This window comes from Astatotilapia calliptera, chromosome 18, assembly GCF_900246225.1.
Source record: "Astatotilapia calliptera chromosome 18, fAstCal1.2, whole genome shotgun sequence".
Lineage (NCBI taxonomy): Eukaryota > Metazoa > Chordata > Actinopteri > Cichliformes > Cichlidae > Astatotilapia > Astatotilapia calliptera.
Genome location: NC_039319.1, coordinates 12,403,648 through 12,418,431, shown reverse-complemented (window position 1 = coordinate 12,418,431; position 14,784 = coordinate 12,403,648). Strand labels below are relative to the sequence as shown.

The 14,784-nt window shown below is 41.5% G+C and overlaps 2 protein-coding genes across 4 annotated transcripts; one reads left to right on the top strand and one right to left on the bottom strand.

Moving 5' to 3' along the window:
* Positions 1–456: 456 nt before the first annotated feature.
* nadkb (NAD kinase b) lies at positions 457–12,507 on the bottom strand. 3 transcript variants are annotated; one of them, XM_026150009.1, is made up of 12 exons: positions 12,201–12,507; positions 10,394–10,687; positions 10,204–10,287; positions 9,455–9,584; positions 8,295–8,403; positions 7,082–7,167; positions 6,489–6,591; positions 6,233–6,408; positions 3,383–3,482; positions 3,102–3,259; positions 1,498–1,580; positions 457–1,403 (listed from the first exon to the last, which is right to left on the bottom strand). In XM_026150009.1, the coding sequence occupies exons 2-12, from the start codon at positions 10,684–10,686 to the stop codon at positions 1,244–1,246; spliced, it is 1,482 nt and encodes a 493-aa protein (XP_026005794.1). In that variant the 5' UTR covers position 10,687; positions 12,201–12,507; the 3' UTR covers positions 457–1,243. The 3 variants fall into 3 exon arrangements, with proteins under 3 accessions (XP_026005794.1, XP_026005795.1, XP_026005793.1); XM_026150010.1 differs by having other exon boundaries at positions 12,317–12,507; XM_026150008.1 differs by lacking the exon at positions 12,201–12,507 and having other exon boundaries at positions 10,394–12,192.
* gpr160 (G protein-coupled receptor 160) lies at positions 12,259–13,889 on the top strand. Its single transcript, XM_026149977.1, is given in 4 exon segments — positions 12,259–12,277; positions 13,241–13,560; positions 13,562–13,803; positions 13,805–13,889. Coding segments are annotated over 4 exon segments (666 nt in total).
* The last annotated feature ends 895 nt before the right edge of the window (positions 13,890–14,784 follow it).

The window sequence follows — 14,784 nt, the reverse complement described above, 5'->3', positions numbered from 1 at the left end:
AAAAACCCAACAATCATATGACCCCCTATGAGCAAGCACTTTGGTGACAGTGGAAAAGGAAAAACTCCCTTTTAAAAGGAAGAAACCTCCGGCAGAACCAGGCTCAGGGAGGGGCGGGGCCATCTGCTGCAACCGGTTGGGGTGAGACATGCTTCCATTAATTTGCTTACCTGCGCTTTAACCCACTTCCTGACAATTAATTTTAAATACCTGGCTCACTGTGTGCAGCGCACCAAAACGTGAAGCAAACATGGCAAGACTTACATCTAAAAACAGCAGCAGTGCTAACATCAGTCCAGAGAAACAGCAGTGAATGACACGTAATTGTAGAAAATGTGCTTATTGAATGATTTTTACTGGCTAACTAGAACTACTAGTTTTCTCATAAGAGCTAAAAAAAAAACTGATTTGATGAAGGGAGAGTTTGGGTTCACATAAAGATGAAAAAAGGAAAAAAAAAGTTTGTTTTTTCTTTATTTTTAAGTTTGGCTCCTGCTACATCTTTTAATCATTTCACAATCTGTTGATAACGACGGCGACACAGAAATCTGACTTGCATTATAACTCAGGCTGAGAAGTTTGTAAGGCAGCTGAAACATGAAGTGTTTTACGGTGAGAACAGAAAGTAGGCCGTGAACTCCACAAGACGTTCATAAAGTAGAAAACAATCCCATACAGTCGTCTTTGGTTTACTCCGTGATAGAAATTTCATTTTAAGTCGACTGTTTTCTTAAACTTGCTTCAAACTCCTGTCCTGAAAATATTCAGATATTACATAAATATGACGTTAAATAAATTAATCCTAGATTCTTGTATTTACAAATGTACATTTAAAGGTTGAGTACAAAGAGTATGTTTGCTTCATTTCAGCTTTCAGTGTATCTCTACGTTTATGTCGCTAACATCTAGCACTCTTACACTTATCATTGATGATTGTTTAGTACTCATGAGGAGCTTCGGGTGGTCATCATCATGCAATTGTTAAGATTTTTTTTTTTCCATTCCCGGGTAAGATGAAACATGCTTTCTTTCTGGAAGATACACATAAACTACAGTGTGTATTCACTGGACTGTAATGCGTTGATGACTTGGGGTGCAAATGATCACTGTGCACCGCTGATTTGACGCTGATTTGGTTGCAGACGATTCCTCAGTTCGTCTCTGAACAAACCTGATCCCTTCGTTCTCTCCGGGCTGCTGCAGAGAGCTTCAGGTGAATGTCTTTGAACCCCAACAATACCAGTCAGTTTTCTGTGTCTGACGAGTCAGAGGTGTCTGCGAGTCGGGCCTGCCTCTTGCGTACGTTCCAGTGCAAACACTGAGCCAGACTTTCAAACCAGTCATACACCAGGTCGTGACAACAGATCGATGGCACCGGATAACAGGAGGTCGTGATCTTAATACTGTGGGTAGAAGAACAGACGGAAGAATCATCTTAAAACTGAGGAAAAAAGTATTTGTAGTGAATCTGTTACAGACGTCGACACTTGTGCTTACCAGTCTCCGTGCTGGATCTCCTGCCTCTTCCTGCCATCAAACGACACCCAGGCAGTGTTCCTGGCATCAGGGGACAACGTGATCTGTTTCAAGGAAGGCGAGGACAGACTGTCAGTGTTAGAGTTAAAACAACATCAGCCAGGCGAGCAGCTCCATTTTACTTTTAAAGCATTTTCTAACCAGCACTGACAAACTTACAGATGAGAACAAAGGGCACGTCACTCATTTTGTGAGCATCTGGCCATGAACCAAAGCACCAATGCAAAAACTGCTGTTGTTACCAGATAAAACAAAGTGACTATAATTCAGAGCGGCTGACAGGAACAATTTTATGAAATGTATCCAATATTTCTCATTCAAACCCTTGTTAGAGCTGGTATAAGTAAGAGGGTTACTGGAGTTATTCCACAACGGTGGGGTAAAAATTTAATTAAGATATTTAAGCCTGTAATAAAGTGATGGACAGACCACCAGCCTCACAGCAAGAAGCTTGCTCGTTCGAACCGCCTGACCTGGTACCCGGAGGATTGTGGGTTTTCTCTAACAGTCCAAAGACTTGCATGTTAGGTTACCTGGTGTTTGTTTGTAGATGCCTCCAGACCAGTGTTAATGTCACTGACCAATACATTTCATCAATGGCCTTTTCTTCTGACAAAAACAAAACAATAGCTAAATAAAAACTAATGCACGAGGACAAAAGCTATGATGAAATGTACCGACACTTTTATGAATGAGCTGAAGATAGTCTGTTGAGACGAAATCCAATCAGAACTAATTAAGTTGTGTAGAATGGTGGTACACGTTTGGAACAGATCTTCTTGTGCAGTAAGGTTAGACACGCACATTTGTTGTGCCCATAAGACACAGTCTGAGCTGGGTTGGGGGGCGGCCACTAAATAGTACATGGACTGGTTCTTTTATAGCTTTTTTCTACTGTACTTGTTTTATAAACCATGCCTCATTCCCCCATTCATAGAAGCACTTTTTTTCCTATCTAAGATTCACACACTCACTCTCTGGTCGGATCAGAGAACAACTTGGGGTTCATCATCTTGTCCAAAGGTCTATTTTGTAAATCTTGGTGATACCATGTTTCAGAGAGGAGGATTATCTGTAGTACACTCATTGGCTGGTGACTTGTGACTGACATGTCATTAGCGTATGTGCGAACAGCTGCACAGTCAGATGCGACCATTCCTCTGTTCATCTTTTGGTTTTGTTTATTTTAAGCCAAGGTAGCAATGGTGAAAACACTAAAATATAGGCTTCAAAATGGGACTTCACTAACCAGTAGCTGATCTCATGGCAGCTGCATCCTTTATACTGTGTTGGCAGATCGTGTTGATGGGTCTTTTCGCGTTATTTTGGCTCAAGGTGAATACAGTGAGTGAGTTTGGGCTATTAGTGTGGTGTGAAAGCGCACTGTTGTGTGGGGGGGAAAAGATGCTGGATTTCTAGCAATATGGACTTCTATAGATTATGTTAGATTCATAATTGTTGTTTGGCAACATTTAAATATGATTTAGTTTTTTCCTTCCGTCAGCACTGAGAGAACATTTAATATATACAAAACACAATAAAGATGTTTCCAACCTCCTCCTTACCATGAGCTCCACCCCAGCAGGAACCACGATGGGCCTGAAAGAGAGCGAGTGGGGGCAAATGGGAGTGACCATGATGGCGGGGACATTGGGATGGATCATAGAAGCTCCTGCTGCAGCCGCGTACGCCGTGCTGCCTGTAGGTGTGGACACGATCAAACCTGGAGAACAGAGTGAGATGGAGGCAGTTTATAACATTTGCCTTTGAGTTTATTTGTACACAAACACTTTGTTTCAGCTCTAGTAGAAACTGAATCAGTGCTCTGGAAGAAGCACAGACCCACCGTCTCCCTGCACTGAGGTGATGAGTCGTCCATCAAGGTACAAGTCCACGTTGGACAGGTAGGAGGAGGGTCCTCGATCCACCACCACCTCATTCAATACCTGCACATGTACACACACACACACACACACACACACACACACACACACACACACACACACACACACACACACACACACACTAGATAAGATCAGAAGGCCTAGGAAACTCTGCCATGTTCTTAGAAAGGATATAAATCCTCTCTCCGAATACTGAAGACCCAAAATATGCAACTGCAGTGCCATCTTTTGACCAAATGACACATACTTAACTCATTCACTGCCATTGACGTCTATAGCCGTCAATTGCAGTGAATGAGTCAATGGGTTTAACTCATTCACTGCCAATGGCTGGCAGTGAATGAGTTAATATGAGCAGTTATCTATAAATGTGAATTTAGTGCAGTAAAATGAAAAAGCAAATAAATGTCTTTAGCTCGGGCTCACTAAAACACAGTTAAAAAATAAAACTGTAGCAATGGTTGTGATTTTACAGATCAAGGAAACTGTATATAGACTGTATGGAGACAGCAGAAAAGATTGTATGAACTTGCCAGAGTGTCATGCTGTTAATATCCACATGGTGGTGCTATTTACAACAAAATTAAATCAGTTTGTCCTTTTAAGTTGGCACTAAAATTTCAGCAAAATATCTGGTTGATTTTTCCACCAAACACTCAAACAAGCAAATCTAATAAAAGGAAGCCTCTGGTTGGAGATGAAGGTCTAATAAACAAACTGGTTGTCATGTAAATTGTAAATAAACTCCACACCCATTGAGCAGTAAAACACAGAATAACATATCCATGTGTTCCCTGAAGACAGCCTTAAATCTGCTCAGTGTACTCCATAAAACAATAAACTAGTACATTACAGAAAGAAAAAAGTACAAGCAGACTGACTGCAAACAAATCATGTTCCACACTTCAGTGAGTCTCACAGCCTGCTGCAGCGCCGTGTTGTGATGTCTGACAGATATACTGACGTCAGCTGAGCACAACGCAAACATCCTGCTGGGTGCAAGCAGACATGATGTAATGTGAGGTCAAACTGAAGCTCAGGGATCAGAACAATCCGTCACTGTCTTTTATCGATGAGCCTAAAAACTCCAGGGGGGTGGGAGGACTAAGGAGAGGGCTGTGCTTAGAGAGAGAGGCTATGTGTGTGTGTCGTGTTCGCTAGTTACACAGTGTGTCAAACCGAGAACGTCAGGAATCATTAAATATCCATTCGGCACTGACTCCACTGTTGACGCCACAGTATCCTTGGAAACTGGCTCAACAAACATTCATAACATCCGAATTTCTCTCCCGAGCAGCTTTATTATGACTGTTGCCATGGCAACCAAGCTGATGATCCCTCACTGAGCCCTAGACTACACACACATACACACACAGTCAGGTTCCATCATCTTAATGGCGTGCAGGAGTGTGATCGGGAATTAACAAGGAGGCCAAACTGCAGTCCCATGAGCCCAAATATTTACAGGAACTAAGGAACCACAGGAACTTAACTGGGAACTAAGAGGTCCCAGCTGCTGAATCTAAAGGACCTCAGAGAGATTAATCATATGATAGATTTAAAAAGGACTGCATTTTAGAGACCCGCAAGGAAACAGCAACATGGTTGTGGTGCTTTCCTTGGCATCTCAATGATCTCAGGTACAAAAGTTAAACCTAAGGCTTTTAGAGAGTTAACTGGATTTTAAATCAAATAATCAGGTTGTGACTGGAATGTAGACTTTCAGTTTTAACTTAAAAGGTTTAACAAAAGTACTGTTTAAGAATTCATTTTCATACATAGTCTCACATTTTCAGAAGTCCTAATTTTGAAATCCTTCAACATACTGTTGTTTTTTTGCAGGCTGATTGGCTGGTAACCCTATCATCATCATCATCTTCAGGGTTTCCCACAAAAACCTTAGGTGGTTTGTGTTTTAAGATTTCTTTTAAGTGTGTGTTCAGTTAGATAAAGTATTTTATCAGCCTTTTACACAGGTAAAACCTGCCTGAAAAGGTTAGTCAAACTATCAGACGCAGCATTAAAGATGCAGTCACACTGAGTGATAAAAGTGTGTAAACAGCATACTGGAAATACATTTAAGGGCTTTTACTGGTAATTGTATATTTAAGACATTTTGAGACTCACAGACACCCTGATAAATTCAAAGGAGCCATGACTGTGAAAAAGTAAACTGAAAACTCAGCGCATCTGTCTCCAAAGTACACAAACAGCTGAGGGACGCAACGAAGCAATCAGCTAATTAACAGATGCTTCTCTCCTGCCCTGACAATGTTTTTTCACTCTCTTTGACATCAAACTGTTAGGTCGTTCAATGAAGGTTTGTAACCCTTGCCCTCATTATAATATTTTAATTTATCATTTAGTGGCACTGATAACCGCGTGAATAAAAGTTTGCATCAGCCATGTGTCTTCAAGCTAGCCACAAGAGTTTCATCTGTTCCCTGACAGCTGCACACTTTCTTCACACCAGAAACCCCAGAAGGGTTGACTGTGAATGGGTAAATGTGACCTGTGCTGTAGGAACTGAGTGCTTCATAAGAACAGAAAAGCTCATTCTATCCACCTACTAAATTCCTAAAATTATTCTTCAAAATCATGAAAAAGTTCCAGCCTGTAATCTACATTTATGTTTATCTTGAGAATTGTCCAACCATTAATCTGATGATCTGATCATCAGAATGACGTACAATCCACCTCAGCTTCTAAACAAGAACACAAAAGCCAACAAGCTTATTTTTGGGGCGTAAACAGTCCAGCAGCTGATATTCTCACTGACCATTTTAACAAACCTGTAGCTGCAGGGTGACCCTGCCAGCATCAGTGTTGGTGTGTCCATGAGGAAGGAGTCCATTGTGCTCCGGCTGTTGTTGTGGCCCTCCGCTGTACGGCTGCTCTCCTGTTCTCTGAAGCATGTCCTTCACCACCTTCACCTTCAGACGACTGCGCAGAGTGATTGCTGCGTTGCCTGAAAGTCCCCCAAAAATTGCCGATCAGGTAAAAAGTTTCCAATGAAACTATTATTATCCAGAAAGAGCTGCAGTTTACCTTCAAACACTTTGGCTACTTCAGTCTTGTATGACTCAAACTTGAACGGTGTCAGAAAGCCCAGAGAGCCAAGGTGGAATGCCATGACTGGAGGGACACTTCCCTGCGGAAAAGAGAAGGCACGTCATTATGTAAAAATTAAAACCAACTCAGAACAATAGAAATGATCCAACCTATACTTTGAAAAGCTCATCGACAGGAAAACTGTAATTAAATATTCAAGTCCAAGCATTTCTTTTTATATTTTAAACAAACATTAATTCAGAAGAGAAGGAATCTGAAAGATTTGTTATGGTTATAATGCAATTACAATGCAAAATGAACATCTGTTATAATATTACACACACGGCAACTTCTAAAACACAGTGTGTCTTTGATGTGATTCATTTTGCTATTCTGAGTCTGTAACATGAAGGAGCAACAGTCATAAATTACTCACCAGGGTTAAAAACGCTACATTAAAATAGAAACAGTGGAAAATGTAAAACTCGCTTTTTTTTTCTTTTATGTCACCGCTACAAAGGTCTTGGCTAACGTCAATAAGGTTTTCTGACATTTAGAAAAAAAAAAAAGAAAAAAAAAAATCACAATACCTGGAAGAGCGAAGAGGCGTAAAGCAAAGTCCCGTCGCCACCCAGACAAATGATGAGATCGATGCAGTCGGATATATCATCATAACCTGATGTCACACAAAGTAAGTGCTTAAAAAATACAACAATGTTACTTCAAGCACGAGCCATTAAAAGATTTCCCCCTCATCAGACACTGCCAACATCTTTCATCATATTTACTCAATACTCAGGATCCCTTATTAAAGTTTCACCTTTTGCACTACTTTATAACAGTCACAACACAGATTGTCAGAATATTTCATTGATGGCAGTTTAAGTGTTTTTAATAGAAAAACACATTGGGGAAAAAATGCTGCATGGGAGCATCCAATAACATGAATGACAAAGAAACAGCCACCATATGTAGTGAGGTACTGATCCAACACAACATTAACTAGGAAAACAGAGCAGTGGTTCAAACATGCAACATCCTCTCTCTGATAGCAACTCTTCAAACTGAACACGCTTATTTAACAAACAACGACACATCCTTTAAAGTACTACAATATAAGATCCGAGCACTGGAGCCTATCATAGCTGTCACAGGGCAAGAGGTGGGGTACACCCTGGGCAGGTCTTTCAGATAAAAACCTACATGAAGTAGGGACAATGAGACTAAAGAGCTATAGGAACAAAAAGATGCAAAGCACAAATAAACAGAAAAACCCAACACTGACAACACTACTTCGGCTGTAGCTAATGTAGTTAATGGAAACAATTTAATAAACCCAACAAAAAACAGATCAGGAAAGAAAATTTAGCAAAGCTGCTCTTTATCTTGGTTTGAAGGATGACTTTATAAATAAAGATCATTTAGTTATACTATAAAAAGAAGATGAAATGCAATAGAAACAACACATTGTTATACATGTTTTTTTTAACACATCTCCAGTACCCTTTTTATTTTTTTAAACAGAAACACAGGAAATAATGAAAAATGAATGTAAATAATTTTAAATATGTAATCATTCTGAAAGGAAAACTGTAAGTTCAGCAAGTTCTTTGCATTGCTGATGTGGTCATCTTAAGAGTAGAAATAGAATAGCGCTTAGGGTAACATAATCAATAATTCAACACTTCATCTTTGCCATTTTTACACTTTTACTGAAGAATAAACATCAAAAGATTGCACCTTTTACTAAACACAAATATCTGGTCTTCTAATGGTCAAGTTTTGTGTTGCTTTGGGTCTCACCCTCTCTGAAGGTGCAGAGCTGATTACGGATTGAGCCGAACGCCTCGTCCTTCGACAGCGTGGCGTCATCTGCGACCCTGCGCTCCACGTACACCATCATCTGCTTCTCCTGACACAAAAACGCACAACAACAGCCAAAACACACACAGACATCTCTTAAGTGTAAGCCTTTCAAAATAACGTTAAACATGTGCCAAACACATGTAGCTAGCTTAGTGATAGCACCTGTATGGAATGCAAATATGTGGATTCACTGTCCAACACCGACCGTCTGGTTTCACAAAGTACAGCTTTTTTTTTTGTTTTTTTAAAACAAACATCTGGTCACAAGGTGTTGTAACTGCTTGAAACGAGACTATAACTTACATGTCTGGACGCTTTCCTGCATTCTTCTTTATGATTATTTGTTGCTCTTAAGGTCTACAAGTGTGTCAGTGTACACTTGGTTCTTTGCCATGTTTCTCAGTAGGTACATGGGTGAAGTTTACAACTCGCCAACAGACAAAACTGAAGTGAAATCACTTTTTAAAGAGACGGCTCAGCCCAAACTCTACTTTTGTTCTGGCCTATTTTTTGTTATTAATTTATGTATGTTGCCCAATTTTGGAGATACTTGTTGTTAAAAAGAAAAGTCTGTCTTCTCTGAAAGAAAAACAAACAAACACAGTCTGTTGTCCTGGTAAAACACAGACACATGGTAGTGTCCGCTGGATATAAAAGATAATTTAATCAGACCAGGCCACCTTCTTTCGTGGCACTCAGAGCAGTCTGTGCCGCCCTGTGTGATCCGTCAGTATTAATTTGTTCTTTAGCAGCTCTTATGTAGGGCTGGACCATGCAGGCAAGCTTTCCCTGACCACAAACATCAGTAAGCTTCGGGTGCCTTTGTCCTTTTTGCCCCAGGTTACCTGTAGACCCTCAACTCAAACTATCCCAAAACACCTGCCATTTTGGGGATGCTCTAACTCAGCAGCCTAGCATCGAAGCTTTTATCTCGCTGACACATGAACTTTGAAAACTGTCTGATCGCTGCCTGACTAACATACTCTTAACAGCAGACGCGGTAATAACATAATCAGTGTCAGTAGTTTTATTGTTGTGGAAAATGGGAGTGCAGTACATTATCGACTGTATGACACTATAAACGCTGGGTCCTGTACCTCTACTAGAAACCTGCAGAGCTCTTTGAAAGGTTCAGCCAGGCTCTCATCTCTGATTTTCCTGATGACGAGCACATTCACTGGAGGTTTGTTCCAGGTGAGCCTCTGGCTGGCTGGGTCTTGGATGTGCCTGGGACACGGACACAGACATAGAGAAACAAGTGAATAAACAAACACCTAAAACTACAAACGCCGTCTCTCCGCGGCAGGTTATAAAACACACACAAAAAAGAAGAAATGAACACATATAATATATTTAAATGAGTTTAACGTAACCCTACCACATTGTACTGATAGTTTAGGTCAGTCTGCTTTTGATCCTGACAGACATTAAATAAATATGATTCAGTATTCTCAAGGAGCCTAGTCATTCATTAACCGTGATGAATGACTCGGTCACGTTGAGGTCATGTCTGTACAGGCTGGGGTCAAATTCCAAACACAAGAATATATAAAATGCTCTTTTCCTCATCCCTTTACCTTTTATCTCCCTTCTTCTTTGTGTGGCGGATAACAGGCATTGTGCAGGTAAATCTGTCTGTATGCGTGTTCACAAATCAAGGCCAAAGAAACTCTTTACGATCAGGTGACGATCACTATCTGTAGCCCACTTTGTAAGCCTTCCCATCTCAGTTAATATCCAATCACAGCATTCTAAATTTATCTTATCTCATTCAGTTACACAAACTCATCTGTGTCAATGTCCTAACAAACACAAAGTCCGACTCATTCAGCACCCTCATGCTTACATGACTGAAGTTGGGTTGGGAAGAATGCAGGCTTTGGGTCCGAAGTGAGTGGCTGGATACGGTCCATGTAGAAAGTGGGCTCTTCTGTGAGAAGGAAAGACAGTGGAGTCAAGAGAACATCACCTCACGTCCCAAGCAGCAGAGCTGTGCCAGTGGCACGAAGGACCAGCTGGCAACCTGCAGTGCAAACCTCTTAGGAGAACTTTCCGCTGTGTCGCTTGCTGAACTGCAGGGCTCCAAGTGCTCGTGTTGGCCTGGCAACCTCCGGCGCTCAATCTCCCACAGCAGCTGTTCATGATCGCCCCCCCGTCGCTGCGACCTCTTCCCATCCCGTCGTTTCCTTGGTGACTTGGACGAGTGCTCCCTGTGCTTAGAGGCCCTGGGTGACTCTGACATCTGACCGAGCGGGGCGGAGGGTCGCAACATGGCTCTGTCCGGCACTGCTAGGGGCCTCGATGGAGGATTGGTCTCTGAATTTTCCATCCTGCAATCAAGGAACATAAATACTGGGTTTGGATGATTTCTTATAAAAATCAGTCAAACTTGAGTAAAGTTCACATCTGACAACACAGGAATCAGGTGACTGGTTTTGGTACAATAAGCCATTCAAAGTTTTACCCTCATGTTATGAAAATCTTCCAAGTCACAAGATCTTGGAGTACATTTTAAATTACATTAATTTTTCAGGCATTTTTGAGTCCTCATATTATATCATAAGGAATGTCTAATTTTTACCAACATTTAAATACATGCTCATCTTCTAGTCATGATCTCCTAAGTTTAAATACTTTTCCAATATAGTAATTCCCAATGTCCATCAAATTCCTGTGCACTTCAATTGTAATTCTTAAGGTTTATAAACAAAGAAATCTGACTGAGGCAATCAAGTGGGAGGCACTCATTGATTTGAGGTACTCATTACTGAAATACTTAAGAGCCCCCCCCAAAAAAGGAAACTATGACAATGCCTGACTATTTGAAATAAAAATCACCCAATGCTTTGTTACGTTATTTATTACTTGGTTCCAGCTTCTCAAAGAGGAGGATTTGCTGCTTTTTATTGTTTTATAAAATTATACATTTCATGTCCTAGGATTGTGACATGTTGAATAGACCACAGGAAGCTTTGCCTATACCAGACTTCTTTCAGCTGCTCCCTTTAGAGGTCACCACAGCAGATAATCAGCCTCCATCTCACCCTGTCCCTAGTATCCTCCTCTGTCACATCAGCCCTTTCTATGGCTTCCTTCTCTGTCCTCAGAATCTTCTCTGAGGTCTTCCGCTGTTCAGCTCCACATTCAACATAATTTGGCCAGTATATCCACTATCACTCTTCTGCATATGTCCAAACCATCTCAGCCTCATCTCTTTGTCTCTAAACCACTTAACCTAAGCCGTCCCTCTGATGTACTCTTTTTTTAATCCTGTCCATCCTGGTCAGTCCCAATGAAAATCCTCACACCTTCAGCTCTGCCTCCTATCTTATTGTTAGTGCCATCCTCTACCCTATACAGCAACGCCTATACCAGACAGACAGACATTTAAAGGCCAAATAATAATAATAATGATGATGATGATAAATTATAAAAGCTCAAGAGTCCCACAACGTAATTGTTTTTAAATGTGCCTGATAAAGTAAACCAGTATATGTATGTATTTAGTGAGCAGATAATCCTTCAACCTCAGAGGTTGAAACCTCTAAATGACCCTAACAAATCACAAATAAAACATTTTTACTTGACCGATAAATCGTCTCTGTTCAACTGCAGGTTAATTAGAAAAATAATGACTGATCATTTCAATCATATGGACTTCTCCATCCTAACCGGTGAAATATACGTCAAGAAAACACAGCTGTGCAACTTTCTGTTCAGCCCTCATTTTCCAGCAGTGGCCTTGGGCCCAGTTCGGCTGACATAACCGTCCGTTTATAACACATTGCGCTCGCAGAAATTAAACTAACAGACACACACATAGACACACAAACACCTCAGTACCTGCCGTGACTAACGGCTTTGGAGCCGTTGATCTGTTGACAGCTACCGTTACCTAGCAATGGCTAACCGGCTAACGGGTCCGATCGGCAGTGAAACTTAACAAAGTGAAGCCTTACTGTGTCACAAACACGCGAACGCGCACATGTCGTTACTAATTCACCGCGGCTCGGGAATATTTAGACGGTACCGAGCGTGTATTTTAAAAACGGAAGCGCTGCTATCAAAGAGTACAAGTTGGCACGTTACAGAACGGCGCGTGACCGGGGAGGTGACGTCACCGTTTGTCAGACAGCGCTACAACCCCCGCTCTCTGAGCGTGCTTAAAGCCACAGCGCCACGCCTGCCTCTGCTGGTCAAAGACGGTACTACACCCTCATAATGCACACTAAAAATACACTCACCGGACACTTTATTAGCTACACTTTGATAGTACAGGGTTGGATTCCCTTTTTTCGTTCAGAGCAATCCCAAAATATTCATTACAGATTTTGGTCCATGTTGACATGACAGCATCACACAGCTCCTGCAGATCTGATGTTTTGGTTCAGATGACAGTGTATTACATGCACCATGTACTCTTCCTTCTTGTGGGTCCAGTTTTTTTTTTTGCATGTCGTTGAGAACACCATTCTCTCAAAAGTTAATGCTACTGGACAATAATCATTTGAAACCCCGTGGTTGTGACGTTTTTGAAGGAGGAGCTATTGATGATGGTTTTACAGGTTCTGGGAACACACTTCTTCCCTCCACACTACCAGTTAATCCATCAGGTCTGGCTGCTTTTCTAATATTGATCTTTCTAAAACGTTGAGTGCTGCAATCACTTGCTTGTCAAGCTTAAGCCGTTCCCTAATTCAGATGCGTTGAAGTGTGATCCTTCAAACCTCCCATATAATTTATTCAGTTCTTTCATCCCCACAAAACCTTTAAGTCACTTTTCCCTCTCTTGCCCTATCATTGTGTACACTCCCTGCTCCATCTGTGTTATCTTTCACTCTATTTTCTGCCTAGACACCTCATCATCACCCAATGATGACGAGGTGTTTGTTTGTTGGTTCAAATCCTCAGAGTAGCATACAGAGCACTGCAGTGGCCCACTGCACTCATGGCTGGTTGGGCTCATTTTTACATCATGACTCAGAGGTTGCAAGCTTCCACCTTCAAGCCAAAATGATTCATGTTTTTATTAGTTAGCCTACTGGCATCCACCTGCTGGTAGACTGTTCTTTCCATCTTCCCACTGCCTGTTTCCCACCACCACATGCACAGGTGCTGAGTTTTTCACACCTCTCAGGTCCTGCATATTGCCATGCTGCTTGTCCTGACTCTGTGCTGCACTGCGTGCTCGCCATCCTCTTGAGATTAGCTGCTACATACAGATATCTGTGAATTATCCTCCTTTGAAACCCCAAACTACAGAATAAATTTGCACTCAGTCCGGGAGGAATTTTGTCAACCAAGCTCTGTGTATATTTCTCAACACTTGGACCCCCTCCCTGGTTTTTCTGGCTGTTCTCTTCCTTCTACCCGCAGGAATACCCTCATACCTGGATCCGAACGGGGTCTGGCTGCGTTTCCTCAACAGCCTTCTGATAGCGTCTGCCCAGCCTTGCCTTGGCTGCAGTTCCTCCTGACAGCTTCTGTGGTTGGAGATTTAATTTTAGCCTGGCTGCAGAGGACAAAACATGACTGCACAAAGCATTTTACTAAAGAACCTACATTATAAGAAATAAAAAACAAAAATTTTATTTATTGGAATAATGTGGATTTCCCTGTAACAATCTACAGAGAGGTATTATCTGTTGGCTTAAAACTTTGATCACAATAGCTCAGCTGAATTGTTTATCATTTCCCAGATCTCCAGAGGACCTAGATGATTTTGGTAACTCCCTGACTTTTATGTAGCACCAGTTTGAACTCAAAACCACTGGTGACATTATGCAGGTACAACACCACCAATTATAAAAAGGTAGAACATTCTTTCGTTGAGGTCCAAAAATAGCTGCTGGACACGTATGTCACTCCTGATGTTCTAAAGTGGCGACAGGTTTATTTTAGCATTGATAACTGGAAATGACTGTTTTCTGTATAACTCTATTAGTCTGTCACATCATAGTGGAAGAATTCTGGCCCGTTCCTCTTTACGTTGCTTCACTTCATTAAGAATCACAGGCAGTCATTTATGCACAGCTCTGTTAAGATCTCTCCACAACATTTCAATCAGATTGAGGTCTAGACTTTGACTGGACCACTTACATTTTTCAGCAATTCTGCTGTAGATTTGTTGCAGTTTCGTTGTCCTGTCCCAGTTTGACCCAAGCTTTAGCTGCCAGACAGATGACCTCACATTTGACTTTAGAATACAGAGGAGTTTATGGTCGACTCAATGACTGTGGCTGTAAGACAAGGCCTACTCATCACCCCTCCACCACCGTGCTTGACAGTTGGTATGATGTGTTTGTGCTGATGTGCTGTGTTTAGTTTTTGGCAAACATCTCCACTTTGCTCTCATCTGCCCAAATGAAATTTGTTCAGATGAAGCCATGCTGCCATGTTCTTTTTACAGAGAAGAGGCTTTCCCCAG